This window comes from Schistocerca americana, chromosome 2, assembly GCF_021461395.2.
Source record: "Schistocerca americana isolate TAMUIC-IGC-003095 chromosome 2, iqSchAmer2.1, whole genome shotgun sequence".
NCBI classification, from domain to species: domain Eukaryota; kingdom Metazoa; phylum Arthropoda; class Insecta; order Orthoptera; family Acrididae; genus Schistocerca; species Schistocerca americana.
The window spans coordinates 573,641,661-573,664,085 of record NC_060120.1 but is presented as its reverse complement, the minus strand read 5'-3'; the positions used below and the strand labels follow the sequence as shown (position 1 = coordinate 573,664,085).

The 22,425-nt window shown below is 37.8% G+C and overlaps 1 protein-coding gene across 1 annotated transcript in view; it reads right to left on the bottom strand.

The window, feature by feature from the left end:
• Positions 1-22,425, bottom strand: part of LOC124594191 (cytoplasmic dynein 2 heavy chain 1) — a 786,854-nt gene that overhangs the window by 236,922 nt on the left and 527,507 nt on the right. The window contains exons 48-50 of the mRNA XM_047132551.1: positions 21,572-21,737; positions 21,236-21,443; positions 598-812 (exon numbers count right to left, since the gene is read on the bottom strand). Coding sequence (XP_046988507.1) covers positions 598-812; positions 21,236-21,443; positions 21,572-21,737 — 589 coding nt within the window. The remainder of the gene's footprint in view (positions 1-597; positions 813-21,235; positions 21,444-21,571; positions 21,738-22,425) is intronic.

Below are 22,425 nucleotides of genomic sequence, written 5' to 3'. Positions count from 1 at the left end.
GCCAAACTCAACACCAATTGTCGGAAGAGTCCACGCTGGAGGAGGAGGCATTATGACTTGGAGAATCTTTTCGTGGCATTCCCTAGGTGATCGCATCATTCTGGAAGGCACAATCGATTAACCTTCCTGTATGTGTTGCAAAAGTCCATGCTGCTAAAGTTGGTTATTCAGGCTTTTGACAGTTGGTTGCATTAATGTGGCTGGTCAGTGTATATAACTGGTTATTACATATAAAGTCTTCCCCTACATTAATATCTTACTTTTAAGAGTTCTTATGTTTTGGTAAAGTTCAGAAAAATGACTTTGTGAAGATACTTGGGTAATATTATTCCTTGAAATATTTTATCAGTTCAGTTGACACTACTAAGCAATGTAAAACTACTGGTCATAAAACATAAATGTAGTCAAAAATTGTGAGTCACTATATTATTCTTGTATGAATGTCAATCAATGACAAAAATATTGATTTTTCACTGTCAGAATTATATTTAGTCCATCAACTAGAGAAAAAGTTTTGCATAAAATACATAAAATCACTATGATAATGTGAAGCAAGCTGTGACAAGACTGCAGGAATACACATTCAAGATGCATTACCTTATCGTAAGTTCCTGATTCTTCTTCTCACTTTGTTCTTTGAGCATTTCCAGTTGCCCTTTATGTGAGTTTGCATTGTGCATTGTTTCTGTTATTATCTGAAGGGCAGTATTTGCTTTAGCTTGCTTCTCTGCAAGTTCCTTCTGCTGAATATCTGCTTCTGACTTGAGAGAGTCCACAACATTTTTGGCTTCTGTAAGTTTCATCACTCCAATCTATGTTTTAAAAAATGTGTACAACATTATTATTTCTAGAAAAAAATTTGAGAACAATATCATCTATAGTTTGTTTACAACATCCTGAATGAGGGATCCCTAGTTCTGAATTGGCTGAAGTTGTCGTTTTGTTTCCAGCCACTGCCAACATTGGTGATCTAAAACTACTGAATGTTTGTAGATAATTTTAAAGAGTTGTTAGTACAGTATTATTGAAATAACTATGTTCCATACATATATATCTAACTAAGCTTAATTGTCACTGTTTTTGTCACAAAGGCAAAAAACAAAGAGAATTGCTATTACACATGAAAGAGAATTGTTTTTACATTTTTCAGTTGGAGACAAATAAAATGATTTGTCACACACTGACAATATAAAAACAGTTATCGTGACAAGATAGCATTGTAATCAAGTGTTAAAATAAACATACCAATAGCTGCTCGAGTCAAATAATTTTTTACACAATGATGACACAGTAGTGGTGGCATATGTGTACATAATCGGAAAGGGGAGATTTATACACACTGATGACACAGTAAAGTGGTGACAAATAGCTACACAATTGAAAATGGAGAAAATGAGTTAACTAAATTGTTGGAAGAAGAGTTTAACAGTCTGAAGCTAGACCCCACAAAAATCAGGGTATGTGTTTTTCACTTGAGAAATAAACAAGCTTGGAGGAGAGTGTAAATAAAATGGAGGTACCAAGACCTATATTAGGGCTGCGCAACAAATCATCTTGAAATAAAACTACACAGAACTGCCACCTTTCAAACAACATTATCAAGACAAAATAGCATTTTACATCAAGAGATAAAACTGTATAATAACTCGTCAGATGAACCGAAAAAGAGTATTAAAATATATCTGTTTGAAAGAAAGCTAAAGCTATGTTCTTAAATAAGTATGTTACAAGATTAAAGATTATTTAGAGGACTCAGGAGTAGTGAATAGTAATGAAAGATGAGAACTACAGCATCTTGTCACAGTTCAATTCATGATTGTGATTTACTGCTTTCAGGAGGAAGTCATGTGCCATGATGTAAACTTCATGACACTAATATTTTCCAGGTAGATTGTGGGACGTAGTTGAATATGGTGAGAAGGGAGTCTGTAGCTGATGCAAGGTGAATAGCAGCATCTTCACAGTCTGGGAGACATTGGTGAGTGTTTTAGTGTGTGAGGCAGTGAAGAATGGAACTATGTTTTACATTTCAAGTAACTGGAAACATTCCAAGAGTCATCAGTGGATGTCCCCAGTCTGTGTGTCAATGACAAATGAAGACTATGTTTTATATTGTAAGTTATCTGAAATAAATTGAGTGTAAATCAAGGAATGAGACAGAGCAACTGTTAAGACACTGACCACATGTACAGGAGGATGGACTTGCTCTGTCCAACCATCCTGATTTAGCTTTCCTGTGGTTTTCCTGGATCGCTAAGGCAAATGCCAGGATGGTTCCTTAATCAAGGCCATGGACGACCGCCTGTTCTATTGTCATAGGCTGCCTGACCTATCCTCATAAAGCATGTTAAGCATGCTGTGTGTTTTACACTTTTGTTCTATTGACTTGCACTGTATTACCTTGACAAGTCCTGCATCACTGTGAGATGATCCTTGGATTAATAAAGATAAAGAAATAAATAAAAAATATGTTAAACAAAAATAAAGTGCAAGGATGAATTTCATACAAAAACTAGCTGAAACTACATGAGGCACATCCTCCGTACATCATCTGTGGCACTCTGTGTATCAGTTGCATAGCAACTTCTTAGAGAAATTCCACCCACATCAAACAGGTGCACACTGTCAATACAAATGGACATAATGTATCAAAGTGTTCGAGACTAGCACCTATTAGGAAAATTTACCACATTGTAAGAACTACTCCTACCCACATTTGGAGAGCCACTACAGCAGAAGTCAAGCTGAAAAAGAAACTAATGAGCTATATCATCCACAGTATGGTCAGCAGATGCTAACAGCCAAACTTAGTTCAATGAAGTGGTTTACAAATACTGAGTAACTTACCGGTACAACAAGAACTTACAGAAATAACTGTGGCAAGAACAAACATCAGAGTTGGAAGGCTCATAACAGACAAACGATGGGAGTTTCAAATAAATACATTTTTCACTTTCACTGCAGTGCTGCAGAAGAGTGTCACCCATCTACAAAGGAGATTACGTGTAAAACATAAGTGCAGCCCATTCCTGGGAACTGCTCAAGTGTTTGGGATCCCCACCAGGTTGGATTATAGTAAGATGAAGCAATTCAGAGCCATGTTGCTACACTTGTTATCAGCAGGTTCAATAACCACAACAATATTATGGAGACACTTCGGGAACTCAAATCGGAATGCCTGGGTGGTAGGTATGGCAATGTTCTTTTCCTGAAATATCAATGAGAAAATTTAGAGAATCATCGTTTGAAGCTGACTGTAAATTGATTCTACTGCTGGCAACACACATTTTCCATAAGGACCACAAGAACAATTTAAGGGAGATTGGGGCTTGTACGGTGACATCTAGACAGTCATTTTTAACTTGTTCCATTTGTGATTGGAACATGAATAGAAATGACCACTCTGCCCTGCACCATACAGTATGTTTGCAGATGAAGATAAACTGAGCTTTTTGATTAACCCATCCACATGCTGGTGCCACCTCAGTTTATTATTCATATGGATACCCAGGAGCTCCACACATGGAGCCTCACACAGTGTATGCCCATAGATCCTTACTTTTGATACCTGTAAGTCATTTTTGTTTATTTTTAATTTTAATAATGAACAGCCTCCGTTGCACCGTTTACCTAGAATTTACCTAGGTTTCAGTCAGGATAACCCAACCTTCTTCAGAATAATAGTATCTACCACTAAGTTCCAGTACAGCACTCGTGGCTGCCACATCGCAGTCACGAAGTGGCCGAGGCAGTGCCAGATAAATTTTACAGTTTGACGATAATTTATGGATTTGTAGTTTTAGCTTGACAATGTCCACTATGGACAAATAGTAGACACTGTTATTCTGAAGAAGGATGGGTTATTCTGACTGAAACCTAGGTAAATTCTAGGTAAACGGTGCAACTGAGGCTGTTCATTATTAAAATAAAAATTAATATTTATACAGTTGCTGACAGGGCTGCAAAATGTTGAAGATATTTTCATTTTTATTTGTGTGGAATTGCATATTATGAGTTTTTTGCCATCTTTTGGAGGTTAAATCTCATAAAAGTCATGACAGTATGCTAGCTTTTGGAATGATGAGTTCCTTTACCAATGACGAGAGGGGGATTTTTTTAAACAGTAGTATTCATGTTTTAAATAGAGGCTATTAGAAACTAACATAAATTTCTGTTTTTGAGACAGGTATAATTGTTATGACAATAAAGAAACTCAGTCAATTTGTCAGCATCAAATGTTCTGTGATAAAAGACCTTCTTCCAGTACAATGTACAAAGTGGTGTATGACCGGAAAACAATGGATTAACAATGTGTTATATAACCAGTTTCCAATATAGGTAGAATTTCACTCAGCATAAAACACTATAACCAAAAAATCAACAATTTCTTTCAAATAGTTTTAATATACTATATAGCACTTTCATGTGTAGAACTCAATACATTTACAAAAGCTGCACAAAACACAACCTCATTTCTCACAACAACAAACAGGAATAGAAAATGCTGGAAACTAATTATGGTGGTCTCTAGGGTGCATATTTCATGTGATCCTAAATTCAGTCATTACACTTAAAAATCAATCAGAAAACACCATGTACTATTGGGTACACTATGCACAAGGTTACAGACTCCCCCTATTGTCAAGACTGCTGGAAAACAAATACGACTGCAACAAAATGGAGGAAGGTAGCTAAATACAGTAAATTGGGCACAAAATAAAAACAGTTATGTTATGATAAATGGAAAAAAATGATCGCCAAACAACCAGAGAAGATAGCTGAACAATACATGGATTATTAAAGTATTACTCAGAGGTGATTAAACAATAAAAATGGTCAAACCAGGAAAGTAGGTCATCAGATAAAGGAAACATTCACCAAATACACAAAAAAGAAAATAATTCCCAAAATAAATAACATTACTGATAAAAGCCAAAGCTCAGCCAACAAATAAAAGAGGTAGGCAAATAAATAACAAAGTTCCAAAAAACATAAAAGGACATAAAATAAGGGCAGGAGTTAACTAAAGGGGTGGTAGCAGTAGTAGTAGTAGTAGTAGTAGTAGCAGCAGATTTATTCATCTGTAGATCTCTTTTTACAAGGATATAGGCCTTGTCAAAGTATTTAGAAGTTTAGACCAATTTAAAATGAGCTTTTTCATATCCAAATATATTTACAGACTTCTAGTTAGAAACAATCATTAGATTTTACTCCTGGTATAAAATACTTTTTTTACAAATAACTTATTAAATAATGTAATGCCACACTGTTCACCCATATCTTACTATCAGATCAGCCACTGCACATACTGTACACACAGTGTTTCATAACACTACACAAACACACACACACACACACACACACACACACACACACACATTGGTGATCTCTGGGCCATCTTCTGTACCACAACTTCCTATTTGCTATCCTGAAAAACTGAGTCAGCATTCCTCGGTAATGAGTGAGATGTTGAGTTCAGAAAGAGGGAGAGGTGTTAGTATTGTGCTATGCATAGCTTGAGGGGAGAGTGTTTCTAGAAATGAAAAAAGAAGGAAAAAACATAAAGTGAAGGTGTTATGTGGAATGTTGGATGTTTTATAATCATTATTATTATTATTATTTATTTATTTGTATAATTTTTTTAGCAAACCCCTACTCTGTTTTATCTAAGAAATCCTTCAATATATACAATGTATTGCATAACAGGTACTTTTTAGCTGCCTTTTTAAATAAGTGTATTTTTGCAATTTCTTTAATCTCTTTTGGTAATTTATTGTACAGTTGGTAGAAAATGCTGTTTTGAGTTTTATGTTTACTTTTTTTGTTTTTTGGTAAATGTAAGTTGGGTCTATCTCTTGTTGCACGGTCATGGACAGAGCTGTCTGTGCAGTAATTACCAATGTTATTTTTTATGTGTACAAATGACTGGTAAATGTATTCACATGGAGCAGTTAAAATCCCCAGTGTTTTAAACAGATCTTTTCAATGAGCTCAAATAGTATTTTTGGTTATTATTCTTTTGGCTCTTTTCTGGAGTTTGAAAACCGTGTTCATATTTTGTGCATTTGTTTCCCCAAAAAAGAATGCCATAGCTAAGAACTGAGTGTACATATGTATAATATCTAACTAAAAGACACTGCATGTTACACACTGATGATAGGATTGTAAGGGCATAACATGGTAATGACATTCTGTTTACAAGTACCTTTGTGTGTTCACACCACTTCAACTGAGAATCAATATTCATTCCTAGAAATTTTGCATTTGTTACACAGTCTATAGAGGTGCCATCTACATTTCATTTAACGTTGTCATATTTCCTCTTCAAACTGAAATTCATGGCATTAGTTTTCTTTATGTTCAATGTAAATTTATTGCTTATTAACCAACCGTAAACTTCCTTGAGAGTTTTATTTGCTTTCTTGGCAAGGAGTTCTCTTGTTTCCTCAGTGACTATAATATTGCTGTTATCAGCGAAGAGAATTTTTCACCATGGGTAACGCTACAGGGCCTCTCCGGGGACACCACCTTGATGAAGCACTGTCCGTGCGGGTGGAGAGGCTTGCGTATCCGCGGGAAGCTGAGGGCTATGCCGAAGGTAGAGGACCTACTGCCGGAAAGGCCTCAGCCGATGGATCAGACTAAGAGTGTCCTACAATGTCCCTTCTTCCCTATCCCCCTATCCACTCCTAGTCCTACCCTATTCCCTGACCCAACCCAAGGTGTGATGCGATCCGTGCTGAGGGGTGCGTGGCACATGGGAAGATGTGTCGCAAATGGAGCCTCAGGGAAACCGGGCGACCTCCATGAGTAATTAGCCTTACACTGCGTGGGGTATTTGTAGTGTGGAACTTCTAGATCCCCAAATCTCATGGGACCAAGATGGACATGATTATAGAAAAAGAAAAAGAAACTGAGGGGCAAATTGAGATCTCAGATAACCAAACATTGGGGACGGAACCGATGGAAGGCACTTCCAGTACTGAATCAGGGCCTAGACCTGAGCCAGTAGCGGGAACTGTAACCGAGAAGCTAGACCAGATTAAGATCAAAGGCTTGTCTGGTGGCCAAAGGAGGAAGCTACTCAGGGAACAGAGGGAAAAGGAAGGAAAAGAATGGCTTCCTAAACACAAATGGAGGGAAGTAAAGGGACTAGAACCCAAGACCCCCAGGAAAAAACTGTCTCAGGTTGAAGGGGACACGCAGACCCCCACAACGTCAAAGACAGGTAGTAAGCGGATGAGGGAGGAATCAAAGACTCACTCCTTCCTGGAAAGCAGGTCCAGAAAAAACTGAGGCAACAAATAGGGAAACAGACCTATAGTACTGCAGTCTCAGTTTTTAGGATGGCAGTTATCCAGGAAGGTTATCCACTGGTGGCCATTACCTCGCAGCAGAAGGAACTAGTACAGATGGCCCTCTTTGAAAAGATCGAGGGGGGGGGGGGGGGGGGGACGCTGGCCCAGGTCCAAACTTCAGGAGGGTCTATCTAGACTGTGGTGCACTCATTTTCGTCTGTGACTGGGTGCACACAGTAGAATGGCTCAAGGACAAGGTGCCCATGACATCCCCGTGGGAAGATGCGAAGCTGCTGGTCAAGACAGCAGCGGAGCTTCTTAAGACCGCAAAGATATCATTATGGGTACCCAAGATCCTTAAGGAAGTCTCTCCCAAGACTCTGTTCCGGAAAATAGGGGCCCAGAACCCAAAAGTCCCAACAGAAGAATGGAGAGTGATTAACCAGAAGGTTGCTCCGGAAGGACGAACCCTGGTAGTGGAGGTTGGTGAGAAGTCCCTGAAGGCGATGCGGGAGCAGGACCTGAAACTGTTTTTAGGGTTCTCGCAGGTCACTGTCAGGGTTCTCAAAGACCTTCAAGATGGCAGTAAGATGGAGCCTGGAGGTGCTGCAGATTAATCTGCAGCACAGTAAAGGGGCCTCTGCTGCCCTGAGCCGCTGCCTGGGCAGACAGGGAGTGGATGTGGCCCTGATAACAAGAACCCTATTTATACAAGGGGGGTGTATTGGGCCTCGGAGGCACTGGAGTTTAGCTGATTTATGCTAGAAATCTAAGAAACTCCAGAACACGCATCTATGTTAGAAACGGAATTTCTTTCCATCAAAATGCAGCAATGTGAGTAAGGTATCATGAGGGAAATTGTCTTGGGCTCAGCATACCTTCCTTATGAAGGCAGTTCTCCCCCTCCCTTGGAGGTGAGGAGACTGGTAGAGACTTGCCATCAGCAAGGTGACCAACTGCTGGTGGGGTGCGACGCCAATGCCCACAACCTAGTGTGGGGCAGCAAGGACACCAACAGTAGAAGTGAGTACCTTCTTGAATTCCTCTTAGCTAACATCTTAGAGGTCCTGAATAGGGGCAATGAACCTACATTCAGGAACAGCAGAAGGGAAAAAGTAATTGACATAACATTTGGTTCCATGACAATGGGTAGCTATGTCAGACAATGGCATGTGGTGTTGGAGCCATCCTCATTGGACCACATGTATATTAAATTCAAGGTTGAAATGGGAATCAGACAGATCATGATTTATAGAAATCCCAGGAAAACAGACTGGGAGACATATAGGAGGGCCCCTCACTTAGGCTTATCGGAAATTAAAACCACGATAAGGAAGCCAGTGACCTCATATCAGGACAACTGCACAATCACCAGGAAGTGCAGAAATAGGAGTGTTCCTTGGTGGAATAACAAATTGGAAATGCAAAGAAAACAGGTACGGAGACTTTTTAATATTGCGAGATGCAAAGGACAATGGGCTAAATATCGTGAGGCCCTTGTCAGTCACAACCTTGCAATAAGACAAGCAAAGGAGGCATCCTTGAAGGCATTCTGTGAGGAAGTGGAAGGCACGGCTGTACAAGCCAGACTTCACAAAATTCTCACTAGAGTACCAACTAATCCAGGAGATACATTGAGGGAGGAGGATGGGGAATATACAAAGACAGCAGATGAGACGGTGGAATTGCTCCGCAAAACTAACTTTCCTCAATATGCTCTGCCAGATAACACAGACCAGTATGTGACCCCAGGGAGACAACGGTTCTCAGACAGTCTAAGAGAGGACTGGGAAGCGGCCAAGGAGTGTGTGAACTTCAACAAAATCCAGTGGGCGGTGGGAACATTCGAGCCGTTTCAGTCACCTGGCCCAGATGGAATTTTTCCAGCTCTCCTGCAACAGGCAGGAGGAAAGCTTATAAGAATCTTATACAGGCTATTTAGGGTTAGCTTAGCAGTAGGAATCACTCCCAATGTTTGGAGGGAAGTGAAGGTTGTCTTCTTTCCAAAGCCAGGGAGAACTGATCATACCAAGGCCAAGAATATGAGACCAATCAGTCTGTCCTCCTTCATTCTCAAAACGCTGGAAAAACTGGTTAATGTATACGTTGGGGAGAGGAGGCTATGTAGGGTCCCTCTACACCTGAACCAACATGCATACCAACCAGGTAAATCATGTGAAACAGCTCTCCACCAACTCGTCGGGAAGGTGGAAAAAGCACTTCACTTGCAAGAAATAGCCCTCTGCATCTTCATGGATATCAAGGGGGCCTTTAGTAACATGACCTTCAATTCCATGGTAAGGGCAGCAGAGGTGCAAGATCTGGGGACCACTATGTGTGGGTGGACCAGAGCCATGCTTAGTGGAAGGACAGTAGAGGCTACCATGATGAATGAAAAGATGGTAATTAAGACCACTAGTGGCTGACCACAAGGAGGAGTTTTGTCTCCTCTATTGTGGAATCTAAAGGTGAACGAACTCATTGAGGAACTAAATTCCAGACAACACTTCTGCCAACGACACGCAGATGACCTTGTCATAGTAATACTTGGCAAATTCACTGACACAGTCAGGAATATGGCACAAGGAGGATTGGACATTGTTCAAAAATGATGCATTAAACAGGATCTGAGAGTTAATCCTAAGAAGACTCTTGTGGTGCCATTTATGAAGAGACATATTCAGCATACAAGTTGGAATCTAAAGCTCTTTGATGCGGCAAAAACTGGGGCCTAAGCCCCAGGGGTATGCACTGGATATACACCACAGTGGTTAGACCTAGGATTTCCTATGGGGCCATAGTGTGGTGGAAGAGGGTAGAATAGTGTGTTGCTGCTAAAGAGCTTGCTAAGGTGCAGAGATTGGCCTGCTTAGCGATAACGGGTGGAATTAGCAGCACACCAACTGCTGAAACGGAAGCCATACTGGACATGCCTCCACTTCACCTTTGGGTTAAGATGGAGGCAGCAGTTGGGGCACATAGACTTAAAACTGGCCAAAACTGGGGCTCATTTGGATATCCAGAATCACACGCTAACATAGTGAGTGAGGTAAATATAGGTATGGCTGGGGAAATGCCTGCTGACTATATAATAACTCCTAACTACTTCGACAAGCCTTACAACATAATAAGTGGAAGTAGGGAGCAGTGGAAGGAAACAGTTCGACACCATATGGGGGACATTGTGTGGTTCACCAATGGGTCGAAAACAGATCAAGGCATTGGGGCAGGGTTGTACATGGTTCAGCCAAGACTGGAGAGTAGCATCTCTCTAGAGAAACTGGCCTCTGCATTCCAAGCCAAAATTACTGCAATCAGGGCATGTGTGGAGGAGAATATGAGTAGGTGCTAGAATGATCGCAGCATCTACATCTATTCAGACAGCCAGGTAGCCATGAAATCATTGGCAGCTCCTGCAACAAGATCTAAGATTGTTGCAGATTGCCACAGGGCTCTGGTGGAGCTAGGGGGAAGCAATAGGGTGTATGTAGTGTGGGTCCCAGGCCACTCAGGGATCTGTGGCAATGAACAAGCTGATAGATTGGCTAGGATTGGGGCAACAACTCCATTTATTGGACCAGAACCTGTCTTGAAAATCACCAAGGCTACAATCAAATTAGAAATACGGAACTGGCTGAGGAAACAGCACGTAGGGTACTGGACCAAGGTCCATAAACGAAAACATGGTAAGGTAATGATGCCCAAGCCATGTTTTAAAAGAAGCTCTGTAATCCTGGAACTGAACAGGAAAGAGATCAAACTCATGACTGGACTCATGACCGGTCATGGGAACTTCAAAAAACACCTACACACTATGGGTATAATGGAAAAGGACCCTAAATGCAGGATCTGTGATGAGGGTGAAGAAACTGCATCACACCTAATCTTTGTATGCATGGCATTCGAGAATAAAAGATACAGAATCTTCAGGACAACTAGACCTGAAGAAATTGTGTCTAACAAAAAACTGGTAGAGGGACTCCTTGCACTATTTAAGGGCACTGGTTGGCTTTACTAGATATACAGGGAGCGATACCGCACAATAAACTTAGTTTTGGTGCGGGCACTGGCGGGTTAGACCTAAGCTGTTTTAGCTCTCCTGCTAAAATCAAATCAACACTACTGGGAAGGTCATTTACATATATCAGTAACGGTATTGGTCCTAATATACTACCTTGCGGAGCCATTATATTTATGTGTTTTGGTTCTGATAAGTGTTTTACTAAATGTTTAGATCTATTTGAAGTATGTGTTATCTCTACTCTTTGTACCCTATCTGCTAGGTATGATCAAAACCAGTCATTAGCTACCCTCTTATTCCTAATGCTTCTAATTTATTTAATAGAGTCTGACTGTATCAAACGCCTTAGAAAGATCCAAAAATATGCGTGAGATGCACTCATCTTTATAAAGAGCAACAAGTACAACTTTTGTGAGTTCTACTATGGCTGACTTCATATTTTTGCCACTTCGGGAAACCAAACTGTGATTCGCTTAAAAGATTGTATTTATTCAGGTAAATCATTAATCTGTCTTTCATAATTGCCTCTATTATTTTTGAGAATGACAACACCAGGGAAATGGGCCGGTAATTTTCTATGTCTTCTGCATTACCTTTCATAACCAATGGTACAACTCTTGCCTGTTTTATCTGCTCTGGAAATGTTCCCGATGTGAAGGATTCATTTATTATATTTGTTAAGGGGCCTTGTATAATCCCTATGCATTGTTTCAGTACACACACTGGTACTTCAGCTAAGCCTATTGACTTTTTAGTTTTTGAACAGTTTTATTGACTTCATTCTCTGTGTTTGGAAGTAACATCATTGTATTTAGTGCAACATTATTTACAGGTGTTATATGTGTTTTGGGGAATTTTTGCTGTAAGTTCTCTGCAATACTTGAAAAATGCTCATTTACATAGTTTGCTAAGTGTTGTGGAATATTTATTACCTTATCCCCCTCCCTTAGCAGTATGTTATTCTGCATTTGTTTGCCTCTTCCCATTTCCTTTTTTATAACATCCTAGACTGCTTTGCTTTTATTCTCAGCATTATATATTATTTTGTTATTGAATGACTTTTTTGCAGCAATATGCACCTTCCTATAGATCTTTTTGTATCTGTGATAGAAATTTAAGAAGTCTGGATCATTGTGTATCTTTTTCATGGAACTGAGGTATTTAAGTGTTTGGACTTCTTTATACCTGCTGTTATCAATCTGTTTTTGTAAGATGATGATACAGACATGCATACTTTTGGAAATGTCTTTTCAAAGTTCAATTTAAACAATGTGGAGAATTTAGAGAATTTCATATTCACATTGGTTTATTTGTACACTTCATCCCAGTTTTGCTTTTCTAGTTCTTTTGCAAAATCTTTAATTTTGATTTCTGATAGATGTCATTTGTAGGCTTTTAGTTTAGAGAATGATTCGATGCCTAATTTTACTGTTGTTATTTGACATATATGCTCTGGTAGTCCGAGATCTTTTACAGCTACATCACTTTTTTCCCTGTCCATGTTTGTGGCCACATGGTCAATTACTGACGCAGTCATTGTAGTAACCCTTGTTGCTCTATTGACCAATAGGGACATGCCAAACCTTTGAAGGATGTTTATGAAGGTACTGCTGGATTCATTTATGATAGTAGTGTTGCTGTTAATGTCCCCACACAAAATTATGATGACTTTTGTACTTGAGACTTTATCTAGTACTTCTGTTAATTTACTGAAAAAAGTGTCCACACTACCACTGGGAGATCTATACACACACAAAATGATTAATTTCTTGGTGATATCAAGCCCTGTTAATTCAATAGCTGATATTTCAAAGTGTTTGTCTTAATTACTGTACTGAGGTCATGTCTTCATTTGAACTGTGTTCCTTTTCTGATGTAAATTCATGATCCTCCACCCCTTTAAGTAGTTCTGCTATAAGAGTTTGCCCTTTCATACAATGATAATAATACATGTAGGATTTCTGTGTCCCTACACCAGTGGTCAGTAATACAAAAAAGGATAAGGAGAAAGGAACTGAACATCGAGGAAAATCACTGAAGACATAAGAAAGATCATAAAATAATGAAAAAAGCTGAACCCTTCTTGCACACAAGCAAACTGGCAACTAAGATAATGTGCAAAAAACAAGAATGTAAAACTGAAAGGAGAAATAGTCATTAAATATACTATTAACACTTCTGAACAGAAAATAAAACTGTAGGAAATTGGGTGAAGATTGCTAAATGCAGAAAAACAGTAATCATACAAGAAAGATTGGTCCATTGATAAGTAATAATTATTGTAGAGCAGAGTGAGAGGGGGGGGGGGGGGGGGGGGAGGAAAGAGAGAAGACTGTTTAACAATGGAAGGAGATAGCCAAACAATGAAAGTGTACTGAAAAACAATGAAAAAATATAGCCAAACAAAAACTAGAGAATAAAACACTAAGGAAAATATTAAAAAATAGAGAAAAGGGGTCACCAATTAAAGAATAATTATGCCTGGACACAGACAAACAGCATCCAAATAAAGAAAAAAAGATGCCCTAACAAAGAAAGTGGATCTCTAAATATGAGAAAACAAAATGAAAAACTAAGAGAAAGGGTCACTGAATACCGAAAAAGGTCTGTAAAGAAGGAAAAGGAGGCCCTGAACATGAGAGGAAGATTACTGAAGTAGTGAAAGAATTGCCAAATTAGTCCAGTCAGTGGCAAAATATAGTTTCAGGAAATTTTTCAAATTTATACTAAGACTTCTGCAGCTCTTTCTAAATCCTTAGCAATGCAGTGCACCGACATTCCTGAAAGGGATGTGTTAACACTACATTGAACACAAATATGAGTTGCTAATAACATAAACTCAAGAAAAATATGTGGACAGAATCTGTGTAAATCTCTATCACTTTTTCACACTGCTAGCAGAGAAATTGATTCTTAGTCATCCTGTACAGCAGTTGTAGTGTTCTTCCAGGAAAAGTGACTTCCTACACCAAAAACTGCTGCTCAATTTTCAGTTTACAGATGGACTATATCTCCCCAGCATTTCCTGGCCATTTCTTTTACATAAGCAGACAAAATAACAACACTGAGCTCATGTTTACATAGTGGAGTTACTTTAAATTCATTAAGTGAATACTTATTTGCAGTTGTTAAGTGAGCTTTTATATAAATTACATTTCTATAAACTGTGGCTGTGAAGTGCTAAATTTGTAAGTGTGATGGTGACAATGACCTATGTAGTGTTGATGGCAAACAGATTGTATTAGTAAATGGAGCATCTCTCTGCTGTCTGTCATTGGCAGCTTATTCTAAAGCCATGGAAATATGTTGTAATGACTTGTTGGTGAATTAATTAATGAGCAGAAAGTTACTGGATTTTTCTCACCATTAATTGTGTTACTGGTAGACTGCATAAATCTCTTCCATTCAGGAACCCTTTAGCATTGTAGAAGAGTGTGTAGAGATTCATTTCGCATTTGTTACACTAATATTATTAGTAATTTATTTCTGTATTCCATATAGTGTTAATCTACTTTGGGGAAAATAAACACCATCACACCCAATTGCACAGCTCATAAGGCGAGCTGCAGATGGGTTGGCGTAACTTCGTGAAACACAATGTAGTTGATTTTTGTGATGTAACATGGTAGAGAAAATGGGGAATTTCCTGCTCACTCTTCATTTTGCAGACTTATGAAGGAGAGAATTACATAATCCAGCAACCTACTTTTCCTCACACTTCTAACCTTCACCCCGCCTATCCATCCTGTTACACCTCCAGAACACAATTTACCCCTTAATATTCAATATTTGTTCTTAACCCCCCTGCATTTAAAAATATATGTTAATTTTATACCATTAAAACATTATTTTCACAGGCTGTCTTTCAGCAACTATATATAAGTTTTGATGGCGAAATAACACAGCCAACCAGTTGCAACTAATTGTTTAATGCATTAAACCTAGGTTTCAACATCTCTAACAATGTCTTCATCAGAATGAAAATTTAAAAGCCCTATGAAGTAATATGTAGAAAATAAATTCGACAGAAACATTAACCAAGATCAAAAATGTTATAACATAGAAAGGCTACCTACATAAAGTTACTCTGTGAAAAAGCAGTAGTCAAAGTTTGGAGCAGACATGCTCAAGTCAACTCAATAATTACAAGTGTTCCAGCCTTTGGTATGTACACCTTGCAGGAAACAACATCAGACTAAGCTTCCCAGTAGCTTACATTGCTGCCATGAAAACAACACACAAGTTGTGCCATCTATCAAGCTTGGACATGCCCATTTGAGACAGTATAACAGAAATAATCAAATTAAACAACAGTTACTTATAAAAAACAAAATTCAAAGGATGAGAGTGTAATGTAGTTTTGAAAATACCAAGTACTCAAGTAAGTGAAGTACAACTAAGAGCCATCTATTAGGCTTATCTAAAATGCCCATTGTGTAAAGCGCAGAGTATCATAGAATATTTACAAACAGCTGTGCAGCCCTAAAAGATGTGCATGAAGGAAACTTTAATAGCACACAACTGTTTGAGATTTGAAGAAAAAAAAACATCTTTTTCTTCAGATCTGATATATACGGTATGTGTACTGTTAAGGCTGCCTTCATGCAGATCTTTTTGGACTGTGCGGCTATTTGTGTAAATATTCTACAATCCTCTGTACTTTACATAATGGGCATTTCAGCAAAGCCTAACAGATGGCTCTTAGTTGTACTTCATTTACCTTACTACTTGGTTTTTTCAAAAATACATTACACTCTCATCCTTTGAATTTTGTTTTTTCACGAGCAACTGTCGTTTAATTTGATTATTTCTTTTATAATGTCTCAAATGGGCATATGTCACTGTCCATGTGTGACAGATGGTGCAACTTATGTCTTGTTTTCATAACTGCAATGTAAGGTACTGGGCCGTTTAGTCTGATGTTGTTCCTTGCAAAGGTGTATATATCAAAGACTGGAATGCTTTTTTAATTTTTAAATTTTTAATTTGACTTGAGCATGCCTGCTCCAAACTTTGACTACTACCTTCTCGCAATATAACTTTATGTGAGTAACCATTCTGTGTAATGACAGTTTTGATCTTGGTTAATGTTTCTATCAAACTGATTTTCTATGTATCATAGGGCTTCTAAATTTTCATTCTGATGAAGACATCCTTAGAGATGTCAAAACCTGGGTAAATGTATTGAACAATTAATTGCAGCCACTCAGCTGTGTTATTTCTCTATTGATATTATTGTTAGTAATTTGCAGTTCTTCCATCCCTTGCAATGTGAAAAATATTACTCCCAGAGAAATTTAATTTGTTTTAACTTTGTGCCGGGATAAATTTTTGCTAGAATTTGCAGTTTTTATAACAATCAAGAAAAACATAAAATAGAGACCTATGAATGGTGCTCCACCACTACACTCACAGTTTATTGGTCAGGATTTTTACTAAGTTGTTCATAACATTCACTCCTACAAGAGTACAAGAATCTGTGACAACACAAATGTTTCCCCTAATTTTCCTTCATTGACTGAACTAAATGATGGAACAGATGACAGTGATGAACTGCAGTTAGCACACAGGCAGAACATAAGAAGATGTAAGGAAAGTGCTCCATTGTATGAAAGATAATACAATCACAAAAACTAATAAATACAAAACAGGACTGTTGGATATGGATCTTTGCCTATCGTTGTCATCACTGCACATGTGTTCATCCCATACTGGCATGTGAGTGACTTATCTTTCCTTTTTATCCTTCTCCACTCTCTATCTCTCTTCTACCCAGAGAAGGAACTAATGTTCTGAATACTGGGATACTATTATCACATAAGTGTGGCTATAGGAAGTGCTAAAGATTTAACCTCCTGAAGTATAGGCCAGCAATTCTGTCCAAAATTTATTAGTTTTCTAGATAGAATTTTCCTTTGCTGCGGTTAATATGTGTTTTTGTAAGACTAAGGGTTTAGCTGTTAGAAGTGTACCATTATTCTCCTGGCTGTGCGTGGTATGGAAGTTACAGGCCCTTTGTTAATATACTTGTTTGATCAGCAAACACTACATTTTTTGAAGAGTAATGTCCTGAGTGAATCATTTATGTGACTAAGAACAGGAAAGCACTGAATGTTGCTGCATGCCATGTCTCATGTTTGCCTTCCCTTAATATAATCTTATTCCTGTTGTTTCATTTGTTAATTTGACCCTCCGTCCCTCTTGTTAAACTGTGACATCATCTGTGCAAGTGGACAACCTCAGAAGTTCCACTGTCCATCTTCATGCTCCAAAGTGCTGTGAGATTTGTACTGTTCTTTGTAATGGATGACTAAAGGCCAAATTGATTCTATGGAAATAATTATTTACTGTCTGAGACGGCACAGCCCTCTCAGTTACCACCAAAAAGGCAGGTCACAGTTTTGTTGCATTATCATTGGGTGCCTACAGGTCATTATTTGTGGATATCAACATCAACTGGTGTCATTGAACACATGCAGCCTCCACAGTGGATACTTTCAATTTTTGTGTCTCATTATAGCAACTGAATATGGGAGTAATGCCCATAATGATCATGCATGTATACCAATTTAGCAGGTAACTTCATGTGTTGACATCCCCTTCCTATCATAAATTGGCAATGTACACATAGACAAAGCTTTAAATGTCCTTTCAAGGGATGTTGACAGACTAAATAGTGTACACAACATGCACTGCTATGTTCACGATTGAAGGTATAATGAAAATAGTCTGTCCCATAGAGTGGCATTAGATACATGAGATAGTCAACTCAGACAGTTTGCCAGGAATGTACACAATATCACTGACACATCAAGTAGATAAATCTGCTGTTGTCATACATGTACAAGATGTTTCTTAAGTAGAGAAACATATACCTGCCCATGTCTCAAGTTATTGAGACTAAATCTATAATGAGGTTGTAGAAAACAGAATTCATGTCAGTAGCTCTAATAGATATGGAACTGGTGCTTGATTCCAACTGACTGTAAAGGAATATGTCTCGTATTATACTCTGTGGTGCTACAGATGTGTACCACCATTGGAGCCACTGTAATCTCTGGTTAGGTTGGCATTACTATGCTAATTTACATCTGTGTGACTGGTTACTTTTTGACTGTCATTTGTTTTCCTGACAAAGTCAATGCTGGATATGACCAAAAGCTTTGATTTTTTAGGTAACTGGCACAACATGTGCAGTGAGAATAATTAATACAACTTTATCCACAATCTGAAACTTTCAATATTCTCTCACTCTATAATATAGCTTTCAATCATAAACAGTTTTAATGAAATGCTGATTGACACTTTAAAATACTATGAAAATAACAAGAATTCAGTGAATTTCTAAAGTGTATGCCACACATATGCCCACCAATACTTGATGCTTTCTTTTTGTTCACATATGCCTCAACTATGGGAAGTTGATCATTAAATGATCAATGACAACAAAAACTAATGGTCTTAATGACTTTTTCACTTCGGTATTAAACTATAAAACTCTGCACAATAATAATGGGAAACAAGTAAAACTTGTAATCTGTTGACCACAAAATTCTACTGAATAAGGTAGAATCATTAGGAATAAAATGCTTAGCTAATAACTGGTTCTGATCATACCTAGCATATACGGCACAAAGGGCAGAGATAACACAAACCTCTAACAAAGTTAAACTTACAGTAAAACACTTATCAGAACCAAAGTAAATTTCTCAGGGGAGCATATTAGGACCAATACTGTCCAGGATATTTATCAGTAACACAATAGTGTTTATCGTAGGGAAAATATTCTCTTTTCTGGTGACAGTAGTATTACAGTCACTGAGAAAACAAAAGAACTACTTGCAGAAAAAACAAATGAAATGCTCAAGTAAGATAAGAATTGGTCAAGATGCAATAAAGTGACATTAAATATAAAAAAAGAAACAAATGCCATGAATTTCAGCTTGAAGAGGAAAAGTATCACCATTAAATTAAATGTAGATAGCACCACTATAAACAATGTAATGAACAAAATTTCAACGAAAGACTATCAATTCCCAACTGAAGTGGTGTGAGCACACCAAGATAGTTGCAAACAGGATGTCATCAGCATGTTATGTCCTTAGAATCCAGTTGCTAATGTATATAGCCAGTGTCTTTAGTTACATACTGTTGATATGTATCACATGTACAATCAGGAATTCTTTTCTGGGGAACAAATGCAGAAAATAAAAACACAATTTTCAAACTACAGAAAAGAGTAATAAGAATAATACTCAAAAGCATAAGGCTAGCTCATAGCAAATACCTGTTCAAAATACTGGGGATTTTAACCACACCATGCCAGTACATTAACCAATCAGTTGTGTACATCAAAAGAGACACTGAACAAAGGTGTTGATGACCATGGTACAAGAACTAGATGGAACTTACATTTACCAAGAGAGAATATACATAAAATTCAAAAAAGGAAGTTTTCAAGTACAAAATCAGAATTTACAACAATGGAAAATCCAGGTTGGAATGTAACAATATTATGAAAAGGTTAGTTACTACTCACCATATAGCGGAGATGCTGAGTTTCAGATAGACACAACAAAAAGACTGTCAGAAAATGAGCTTTCGACCAGCAAGGCCTTCATTGGAGATAAAACACACACACAAATACACACACGAATGAACACACTCATGCAAATGCAACTCACACACACATGACCACAGTCTCTGGCTGCCAGAGACTGCAGCCATCATGTGTGTATGAGACGTGTGTGCATGTATATATGTGTGTGTGAGTGTGTGTGTGTTTTATCTCTGATGGAGGCCTTGTTAGCCAAAAGCTCATTTTCTGACGGTCTTTTTGTTGTGCCTATTTATGACTCATCTCCTCTAAATGGGAATTTACCATACACAAAACTGAAACCAAACATGTTGCCTTGATATCAACTGATAATGTATGAATGTTACATTATGAAATAATGTGTGTATAGTGTGCATGATGTGTGCAGTGATCGGTACTATGAAATGAATGAACAGTATAGCTCTAACTTTTTACATTATTCTATAATTTCTTTGCAAAATACTATTGTACACTAGGGATCAACTGAATTAGGTAGTACTGTTTTAAACAGACTGTTTTTTTGTTCAGGAGGGTGGACGTTCCACAGTCTTCACTCAGCCAACTTTAGTTACGTTTTCCTTGGCTGCCTCGAATTACTTCAGGCATATGGCGGGACGGTTCCTACTATTAAAGCCACAACCAACTTATCTATTTCATCCTTGTCAAATGAGACCTTCAAGTATGTAAATGCCTGTATCTATAAATTACATTATTTTCATTGTTTTAAAACCAAGGCATATCAAAACACAGGATAAAAGTGATGTACAGCTGACTAAAACTACTACTACTACCATGGAAGAGAAGGGCTGGTTGCACCCTTGATGCCTCTGTGCATTACTATATATGTACCCAAATAATCAGACTATAATTCTAATGATTTCACATACTTACAATTTTTTTTAACAAAAGCATCTGTAAAGCCATTAATCCAACCATGCATCCTCATAGTGTCTTAATGTAAATAAATCTTACAGCTCAATACATAACAGAGAGGTGAAAGAGGTCTGCCATTTTTTAAAGAAATGAAAAAAATTATATTAAAGGAAGAGGCAGTATGTGACTTATGGTCTTTATGCATTTTGACAGGACTTTTGCTATCCATCCCATTCACTTGAGACATGTATTCAGAACTGTTAACAATGACAATATTCATAAAAGATCTATACATTACAGTCTGTGTCAGTTTGGGTAGACTCAATTACATGTGCAATCAAGAGTTGTAATATTCATTTTTGTGCTACCTTTTCCAGCTGAAATAGATGATAATGCAAACTTCTGTATACAGAAAATTAAAATTATTCTTAAGAGAACAGTACTCACCTTCAATCTTTCCTGTTGTTGGACACTGGAAGAATATTTTTTGTTATAGATCTGAAGAAATGTTTGAACAAAATGAAGGTAGCGCATGGGTGTTTTCAGTTTTTCTGAAGCTTGTTCATGAATAGCTGCAAAACCATTCAGAAGTTTTTCATCAATTCCACTGTTTGTCTGAGTGCCTCTTGTATCAACTGATTCAAATTTTTCATCCCTGATCAAATAAAACACAATAATTTTTTTTACATATACTTACGCTCAGAGGAATTGCAATACACAATATAATGTTTTTTATTCAGTTAAAAATTATTTGTTTATTTAAAATTAAGAGTGGCAACCTACCTGGAAAGCAACATTTGAGGAATGGCTCGTAAGCTTTGCCTACTCCAGCTTTCAAGCCACAAAATGCTACACTTTTTGTGTAAGGCAGGATTGCTTTCAAAGATTCGTGAAAATGATGGATTCATAATATCCATCATTAACACCACATGGAGATTTCTCTGGACTCCTGGAAACATTATCAAAATAACTTAATCACTTCACAAAGAGTACATGTTATTTCACTGGATATATGAAGGACGTTTGAAGAAATTGTGCTATCACCACCAGTTAGCCTAAAATAAAATCATGGAGAAAAAGGATAAGATAGTGTTGTCATAGTCAAATATTACGATCAATGTAAAATGCTTGGTCCTCTTCCTGGAGAGGAACTCTTGCATCAGAGTGATGCCCAAAACATGAAGATATGTTAGAATCACTGCATGGTGCATCTGCAGCTGGAAGGAGCCATGCCACAGCTTTATAATAGGTTTCAAAGTACACAAGTCATTACCCCTCACTACAAGTCCCTCAGTCTCAGATGATACATAGCTCTGTAGCACAAAGATTAGCATACATAAAAATGGCTCATTTTCCATCTACAGGTACTGTGCAAGCTCCATTTATTGTTAGTTCTGCTAATATAATTGCTATGATATCAATATGCTACTCTAGATTTTGCAGTGAATTACAGTCTACAACTATGTTACTGCTGCATGTTTCCCAATGCCATCAACCCACCTTGTATTAAGTCACATGACAATCAGTCTGTTATCACCTATATGAACCCAGCAAACATTTCAGTGGTCTGATTTGAATTTTAAAATTTTCCCGGCAAATTGACTGTTCAAACAAATTACGGGCTTGCACCCAGTCGT